Genomic DNA, 9583 nt, shown 5'->3' with positions numbered 1-9583 from the left:
ACAGAAAACAGTGAGTACAGTGGAGTAGAAAGCTTCACCCACAGAATGAAGAAAACCCTGGGACTTACGAAGATGTTAGTCTGGAAGTCTGTTGGAGTCTGTGGTTACCTAAATATACACATATGCGACGCTGCCTGTCTGCTCACGAGCAGCCAGTGTCCCTACGGAGCTGCAGCCGTGCAGGCTTGGGCATCTTACATAAGCCTTCTCGGTTTGAAAAGCCTGAGTCGAACTGAAGGCTTTTTAGCATGAACATGGATAAGTAAGATATTTTGATTTTTAAGTAAGTATGTCCTAAACTGGAAAAAAAAAACCCTTTCCTAAAACAGCATCTTAGTCCCTTTCCAGCTACTTTTGATAAATACTCACCTCTCTTTCGTTTCTCAAACCCTCAGCTGTCTGTTTCCATTTTCCACTCACATAAATACCTCCCTGGTCTCTAACCCTGGGTAGGATGATTTCCCTCACTGTGAAAGGCCATTCAGCTCCACAAACACATGGGGTTAATCTAAACATTTTCTACAGTCCCAAGAGACATCAGGCCTCAAGACATACGCGATGTCGTGGCTGTAACCACCTCAGTGCCGACATTTCCTTCCACGCCACTTCCCAGAGCCCTTTGTCTGCTACTTCCAGACTGGAGAACTGTGCTGCTTCTTAGGAGCATACCTTGGACTATCTCAAGTATTTAGTGCCCCAATACCTGGGGGGGAATTATATATATTACTACACAAAATGAAATTTTGGCTTGCATCCAGAATATGGAGGGATATTAAAATTTTAGGTGTTCAGTATCACACCATTGCTCTGAGGGAATATCATGACCAAAGCAACTTGGGGAGGAAGGGGTTTATTTGTCTTATTCTTTCTCATCTCTGTTAATCATTAAAGGAAGCCAGAGCAGGAACTGAAAACAGGGCAGGAAGCTGGATGCAGCTGCTGATGAGAGGCCACAGAAAAATGCTGTTTAATTGGTTGTCCTTCCTAGCTTGCTAAATCTGCTCTCTTATAGAACTCAGAACCACCAGCCCAGGGATGGTATCAGCAAATGCTTTGGGGGCCTCCACATCAATCACTAGTTTTGAAAATGCCCTATAGACTTGGCTACAGCCAGATCTTCAGATCTTATAGGTTATAGGGCATCTTATTTTTTTTTAATTAAGCTTTCCTCCTCTCTGATGAATTTAGCCTGTGTCAATTTGAGATGAAACTAGCCAACACAGAGAGTATGTTCTTTGCCTAAACATTGTCAATAATATTGATCTCTTAACGTCTGCTGCATGATTGCATATGCACCAGCCTCAGCAGGTACACTGTTAACTGGCAAAAAAAAAAAAAAAACCCTGTCATTAATTTTTGTATATTCCTTTCTTTTTCTTTAATTTTCCCTGCTTTTTATTCCCTTTTAATGAAAGCAGCTTTTTCTCTTTTATAGTGTATCATAACTATGATTCCCACCCCACCACTCCACTCATTTTCTCCTTTCTCCATTTCTATCATTAGAGAATAAAGAAGCTTCTAAGAGATAACGATAAAATAATACATAGTAAAATAAAAAAAAAAAAACCTAACACATCGGAGTTGGACAAGACAGACAAAAGAAAAAGAGCTCAAGAGAAGGACAGGAAACAAAGGCGCACGTGTTCACAAACTCACTATGAGTGACCATCACAGTGAACGCTACAGCTGACAACATTGGATACTGTCACCGTCATCACAATGGACGCTACAGTGATAACCACAGTGACCACCTTGACTGGCCATCACAACGATCTCCACTGCTGAACATGACAGTGACCACCACTCCTAGCAAACTAGGCACAGAAAAAGTATTTCTTTTTACAAGTTAAAATTTTTTATTCAAATCTTCCTTGCCATTATGCTCTAATGGGAAAAGCTTTAGATTGGTGAAGGCTCATTCACCTTTCTAGCATCTTTCATCTCAGCCTTCTCTCTCAAAGACTCCTGATTCCCATTTGGATTTTACACAGTTCCACAGAAACAGCTTGTACTCTAGACACGGGATTTTTCTAGGAATGTTGGAGCAAAATCACACTCGTTTTACTCCTGAAAACTGAACTGTGGTGGAGGGAGAGGAGAGCACCTGTTCTTGCTCATGATTTGGTCATGCAGAAAGCTTCTTTGAGTAACACATTTCCTTAACTTTTCTACTGTGGAAGCAAAAAAATGTATTTTTTATTATTATAATGCTTTATTTTTATTAATTACAGTTTATTCCCTTTGTATTCTACCTGCAGCTCCCTCCCTCGTCTCCTCCCAATCCCACCCTCCCTCTATCTTCTTCACCCATGCCCCTCTCCCAGTCCACTGATAAGGGAGGTCCTCCTCCCCTTCCTTCTGATCCTAGTCTATCAGGTCTCATCAGGAATGGCTGCATTGTCTTCCTCTGTGGCCTGGTAAGGCTGCTTCCCACTCAGAGGCATATTTATTTTTTCTAAAATTTAATTAATTAATTTATTATTTATTAGAATTGCAATGTATTTCTTACATTTTCTGCTTTTATGCTTCTGCATTTTACTCCAAGGATGTTTTGGCTTTCCTGGGAAACCTTAAGTAATATGAAACTGGTTTTGAAAAATAACTCCATAATCATTTACATAAATTCTCTCTTGTGGAGATTTTATTACAAATTACTAAGGGATAAAGGACTTCCCATTGTAGTTGGATTATATTTTGACCTTTTTGAATATGTAAGTTTATCATAAATGACATAGATTATTCTCTTTAGTCTTTTGTGGTGTCGTTTTTTGCTAACTGTTCCCTACCCTTTACCTTGTCCTCAATAGTTACCAAACTTTTCTCTAGACACTGCTTATTTAGCTCTTAATCATATTTCCTATAATAGTCTGTCTGTGTATTGAATGACTAAATTAAAAAAATAAATAAATAAAAGAAAGAAAGAAATGTCAAAAAAGCAAAAAATAAATAAATAAAAATAAATAAATAAATAAATAAAATTTGGTATATATATATATATATATATATATATATATATATATATATAAAGATTATCATTAAATTCTAAACTGAAACATTTTCTCATCTGAGAAGTTTTCCCTGAAATCCTTCTGGCCTTCCTTTATCTCAGTTTCTAACACATTAAGTGTTGTCTTTACTTCCAGGGTAAGATGCTATCTTAGAAGCATACTCTCTATGACAGTGAGAATATTCAGGGTCAAAAAGGAAAGATAAAGGGCAAAAAGAACAATAAAGAGCATGTGATAGCAAACCTAAAACCTTGAAAAAAAACAAAAAGTAAAAACACCTCCCAGCCCCAGCTTGGTGGTAGGAGGCACAAAGAAATTAAAAGTTATATATGACCGTTAAGACAGATGTCTCAATAATGACAGGTGGTCAGTCCAAGCCCACACCTCCACAAAGTCTGAAATCTAGTTTGCGTGGAGGTCATTATAGGGTAGGAGGAGACTATACAGGAAAACAGCCAGTTTTCACAGCAGAGGAAGTTGCTAAGCAGGCAGCTGGGAGAAAAAGTCATGAATGGTTTTATCCTGTCATGAACCTTAAACACTGTAATAGCAGCTATCAGGAAAACATTGCCTCCTGGTGCAATAATGTCATGGCTGTTTTGAGGTTACCAACTGTTTTCTGATGGAGCTGAGTCCCTCTCCGCAGAAGGAAGTTATGTTACTGTGGATTGATTTAAAGGCCCATGGCCTGAAAGTCAAATAGAGGAAGAGTCATAATATCAGAAACAGTCTGAGATTTCTGAATAAATAAAACCAGAACAATGGCAATACCAATAAATTTGTTAACACACAAGGCGGAGAGGATCTCATGGGTTTCAACCATTAGATTAAAAATAATCGATAGGCAACAAATGATTGCTGGGAGAGGGAGAATTGGCCTCTTGTCCTTTAGTATTATATAGGATTATATACACTCATTTCATGCACAAATAAAATTAACTTTGAACATATTTTCTCTGTACCTGATTATCTTCCCACATTTCCCTCCTTTTTTATTAGTCACCTTTTCTTTTTCTCCAGTTTTACTTCTATTTCTTCACTCCACTACTTTCTTAAACACTGGCTTTCTCTCTGTAACTTAGGGTACACATTTAATTGGCCAGAACAATGAGAAGAACACTGACACAAAGCAATGCTAAAAATGGAGATAATACAACATGATCTGGATATAAGATAGTGCTGTGAAGGTTGCAATAAGAACCAGATTGAGAAGGCATCTGCTGATCATTTCAGATATTGTCATTTATAATCCATGGAACTAGGAACGTCGTAAAATAAATTATACAACTAAATTCAGACAAATATACTTTTTATTTTACTGATTCAATACTTATGTGGACTATATTTGAAGCCAAACATGTTATTACCTTTTATTGGCTGATAGAATTCAACACATGTTAAAGCCTATACATAATTCTAACTTATTGGTTAAAATGCAATTTTCTATATTGCAATGGATTACTTAAAAGGAAAAGGACTTTTAAGTATTCATTCTAAAACCTAGCAAAAGATAATTTATCTCTCAAACAATAAATATAATGCTTTTATTTTGGTACTTTTTAATGCATTCAACAAATATTTCAAACATCAAAATACCCAGAAGACATCTAGAAAATGTCTTTACTAATTATATTTAAAGATAGTCATAATAATCACTCTGAGTGAAATTTACTTGCTTCTGTTTGTTTCAGAAAATAACCCTTTCCCAAGGGTACCACTAACTGATATCTAAGCAGCATCTTAATCAGATGAAATGTGGAATGAACTAAAAGTCCAGCTGATATAAACTGAATGAGCTCTGAGTCTGTTCTTGTAGAAGGCAACCCTCTGGAAACTGTCAGCTTTCAACATGGTCAAATAAAGAGAGATGGGGAACAGAGCTTCACTTGCATTTTCTTGGACAGAATGACTCAGTTCTCAAAACGGTAATGTTTATTCTTTGAAGAACCATGTTAAAGTTAAGGATAAGTACCATACGTGAATACTAAAAAGATCAGACTTTTGTAAATGTTGTAAATATAGGTATTTGCTAGCTAGCTCTGCTATACAATGATAAGCATGCAGGTAAAAATTACAATAGCATTTGAGCAGACTGACTAGGAGAGATTATGGTGGCAAAGACAACTGCATACAACTGCATAGTTTTGGCTTCTTTAACATTAAATAGTGATCTGTCATATCAAGGTCTGTAGGTAAAAAAGTGATTTTTATTGAAATGATCAGTTGAGCAAGAAGAAGCAGGAAAAATTTCTAAACAGCTACAATTTCTAAAATTGCTACAATTTCATAGTAACATTAACTGCTTTTTAAAAAAGTAAATCAAAGAACTTTTCTGCCAGCATCATAAAGAAATTTTGTATGTTTGTGATCACCAATATGCTTGTCTTGACTTAAATTCCCACTTCCTATGTATATCAAATAGCATGGGTAGTAGCAAACATAATACATTTATACATAAATATCAGCTTAGAAATGTTAAGCTAATAAAAATAAAAATATGTTTCCAATATTAGGACTCATACGACACTTCTTTAGTCTTAGCACTGGGATATAGCAACAGGAGGATCAAGAGTTCAAAGCCATCCTACTTTTCCATAGAGAATTTTGGAGTATCTTAGGCAGCATAAGACTCCATCTCTGAATACAATTAGTCAGTCAGTTAATATTCAAATTTCTAAATCTGTAGTGATAAGAAAGTAAAAAGTAAGGAATGAATATCAGACTAAAACAACTGGGGCATGAAGAATTCTCCTGAACAAAAATGTAAAAAAAAAAAAGTGTTCATTCATATTTCCCTTTCTAGCACTTCACCTAGTTCTATTCATCAGCCTGACTTCTGTTCTGAAATCTGGAAGAGTAAACCCAGAGTATGTTTTAGTAGATATCACAGTATTATGTTTTACATGATTTTGCATATAATCTGTGACAGAAAATATTAAGTTGAACATAATGAAACCAAAGGGAACTTATACCCAATAGAAAACATGGTGGAATTGCATGGCTTAGACACTGCTTTGTGTTTCTCTGACATTAGTAATGATATTCTGAGATCCCGTTGTTTTATACCTGCAAAGCTGAAAATCAGTATTTGCTTTACATAGCAGTTCCAGCTAAGTATTGATATATTCAGCATTCTAGAATGATATTTTGTTTTCCATTTTAAGAGAATTTAGGCATTACTCTTTTTTATCAACAGGTATAAAAAGAGTAACAGATATTATACCAATATGTACATGTCAAGAGAAGTGTAAGAGTTACATTTTGTGCCAAATATCTCCAACAAAATGAAAGTAAAGAAGGACAGAGAATATGGGGAGTAAGTTGAAACAGAAATTATATATTCTGAAATTAAGGCTTGAGATAATAAAGCATATGAATTGAGAAATTTTACTTAAAAAGAAAGCTTGTTAGAAAATTCTTTTATATTTTATTTTTTATATTAATTACAATTTATTCACTTTGTATACCAGGTGTAGCCCCCTCCTTCATTCCCTCCCAAGCCCACTCTTCCATCCTCATCTCCTCCCATGCCCCTTTCCAAGTCCATCTGACCCTAGCCTCTGAGGTCTTATCAGGACTGGCTGCATTGTCTTCATCTGTGGCCTGGTAAGGCTGCTCCTCCCTCAGGGAGAGGTGATCAAAGAATCAGCCACTGAGTTCATGTCAGAGACGGTCCCTGTTCCCCTTACTAGGAAACCCACTTGGATACTGAACTGCCATGGGCTATATCTGTGCAGAGGTTCTAGGTTACCTCCATGAATGGTTCTTGGTTGGAGTATCAATCTCAGAAAAGACCCCTATACCTAGATTTTTTGGTTCTGTTGCTCTCCTTGTGGAGCTCCTGTCCCCTCCAACTTTTTCTGTCTACCCCTTCTTTCATAAGATTCCCTGCACTCTGCCCAAAGTTTGGCTATGAGTCTCAGAATCTGTTTTGAAACTCTGCTGGGTAGAGCCTTTCAGAGGCCCTCTGTGGTAGACTCCTGTCCTGTTTCCTGTTTTCTCCCTCTTCCTATGTCCATCCTGTTTGCCTTTCTGAGTGAGGATTGATCATCTTACCCAGAGTCCTCATTTTTGCTTAGCTTCTTTAGGTGTACAGATTTTAGTATGTTTATCTTATATTATATGTCTAGTATCCACTTATAAGTGAGTATATACCATGTGTGTCTTTCTGCTTCTGGGATACCTCACTCGGGAAGATCTTTTCTGGATCCCACCATTTGTCCACAGAATTCCTTATTTCCTTGTTTTTAATTGCTGAGTAGTATTCCATTGTGTAAATGTACTACAATTTCTCTATCCATTCCTCAGCTGAGGGGCATCTGGGTTGTTTCCAGGTTCTGGCTATTATGAATAAAGCTGCTACAAATTCTTGTTAATTTTCAAATTTTTAAAAATCTGGCAGGCGGAAAACTCTTAACATTTGCATAGTAGTAGAAAATGTCTCATGGATATAAATTCTGTGACAGTCTTGGCAATGAAGGATTCAATAGTCTGTGAATACAAATTCCAAATTCTTACTTAAAGGCACATAGATACATACATATGTACACACATAGAGAGATAGAGAGAGAAAGAGAGACAAAGAGACAAAAGAGAGACAGAGACAAAAACACAGAGAATATTTAGGTATGATACCAAGAAGGAACGGTATACAACTAAAATTTCAAACTTATTCCATGTCTAAATCGGATGTTCCTGAGAATTAAAAAACTTCTGAAAATAAAAGGGTTGGGAGTTTGTTTTATCACATATCACTGAATAAATTTAATATTTTTAAAAAATATAGGAGATTTTTCACTTGATTTATAATCGACTTGGGGTGTCTGGGTACATTTTTACCTAATGTTGCTAAGGATTTTTTTTTACACTTTACTTCATTAATTCTCAACCTTTAATGCAGCAGTCTTTAATACCAGTCCTCATATCATTATTTTTTGTTGCTGCTTCATAATTTTAATTTTGCCTGTGTGACGAATCATAACGTAAAGATTTGCGTTTTCCAGTGGTCTTAGGTGACCTGCAGGTGGGTTCTAAACCACAGGTTGAGGACACCTGCTCTTGTTAAAGCTTGTGTAGTGCTGTAGGGTGAGCTTTGGGGATACTCCACGTTTACTTCCCATTTGTTTTCAGAGTTGTTTGTAAGCACCTAAGCAAATCACACTCTCTATACGAGGAGGGCAGCGCCACCATGGAGCCAGCCAATAAGTCCCAACTCTCGCAGAGCACCTTCTGGCTGACGGGCATCCCAGGCCTGGAGCGCTTCCATGTCTGGATCGGGATTCCCTTCTGCTCCATCTACATGGTGGCGGTGATGGGGAACGTGACTATCCTGGCTGTGGTGAGAGCAGAGCGCAGCCTCCACGAGCCCGTGTTCCTCTTCCTGTGCATGCTGTCAGTCACTGACCTGGTCCTCTCCACGTCTACACTGCCACGCATGCTCTGTCTCTTCTGGATGGGAGCCCACGACATCGCCTTCGATGCATGCCTTGCCCAAATGTTCTTCATCCACAGCTTCACTGCCATGGAATCTGGCTTCTTCTTGGCCATGGCCATTGACCGCTATGTGGCCATCTGTGACCCGCTGCGCCACGCCACAATTCTCACCCACAGCCGCATCGCCAAAATGGGAGCAGCTGTGGTGCTACGTGGGGTGGGCTTCTTCTCCCCACACCCCGTCCTGCTCAAGCAGCTGCCCTACTGCAGAACTCGAATCATTGCACACACCTACTGTGAGTTCATGGCTGTGGTGAAGCTGGCGTGTGTGGACACAGGAGCAACCAAGCGTTACAGCCTCAGTGTGGCCTCTGTCATTGGCTCCTGTGATGGCTTCTTCATTGCCATCTCCTATGTTCTGATCCTCCGTGCTGTCTTCCGACTTCCATCTCGAGAAGCAAGTCTCAAAGCCTTAGGCACCTGTGGCTCCCACGTCTGCGTAATCCTTGTTTTCTACTCTACAGCTGTCTTCACATTCCTGACCCACCGTTTTGGCCACAATGTGGCTCCCAAAATCCATATCCTCATAGCCAATATGTACCTTCTGGTACCACCTTTTCTTAACCCCATTGTTTATGGCATTAGGACAAAGAAAATTAGGGAATATGTTCTTAGTTTTCTTAGAATAAAAGTTTCCTGATCTTTCTGAAGCTGTCTCCAGAGAGCATGACAGCATAGGAAGATAATTATGCAAATGACTCAAGCCTCTACATAACTGCCAGCTTTGTATTTTTCACAGAGATTTGATGTTTTTCTAACTTATGTTAGGAGAAATATCTTCACATAATATTAGTGTGGGATTTTGTTTTAGTGTTCTTTTAATGATTTTTATTACAATTTATTTACTTTGTATCCCCACAGTGGTCCCCCTCTTCTCCTCCCAATTCCACCCTTCCTCCCTCTCCTATCCCCATGCCCCCTGTAAATTCTAATTAAACAAGAAACAAACAAACAAACACACAAAAAACAAAACAAAACAAACAAACAAACAAAAAACGTTAGCCTCTGCCTATCAGAGGCTGTACTACAAGCTTGAAGATCATTGATGCATCTCTTAGTGCCTTGCTTTTACCAATGTGTGC

General features: G+C 38.1%; 1 protein-coding gene across 1 annotated transcript; it reads left to right on the top strand.

Annotated features, from left to right (window-relative positions):
- Positions 1 to 8181: 8181 nt before the first annotated feature.
- LOC110543227 (olfactory receptor 52M1-like) lies at positions 8182 to 9178 on the top strand. Its single transcript, XM_021629619.2, has one exon. It carries the CDS (start codon positions 8197 to 8199, stop codon positions 9139 to 9141), a length of 945 nt encoding a protein of 314 aa, XP_021485294.1. The 5' UTR covers positions 8182 to 8196; the 3' UTR covers positions 9142 to 9178.
- The last annotated feature ends 405 nt before the right edge of the window (positions 9179 to 9583 follow it).

Source organism: Meriones unguiculatus, chromosome 14 (assembly GCF_030254825.1).
Source record: "Meriones unguiculatus strain TT.TT164.6M chromosome 14, Bangor_MerUng_6.1, whole genome shotgun sequence".
NCBI classification, from domain to species: domain Eukaryota; kingdom Metazoa; phylum Chordata; class Mammalia; order Rodentia; family Muridae; genus Meriones; species Meriones unguiculatus.
This window is presented reverse-complemented; position numbering and strand designations above follow the sequence as displayed.

What these genes read in the sequence shown, in the direction of transcription:
- LOC110543227 (XM_021629619.2), top strand. Translation starts at nt 8,197, where the DNA reads ATGGAGCCAGCCAATAAGTCCCAACTCTCGCAGAGCACCTTCTGGCTG.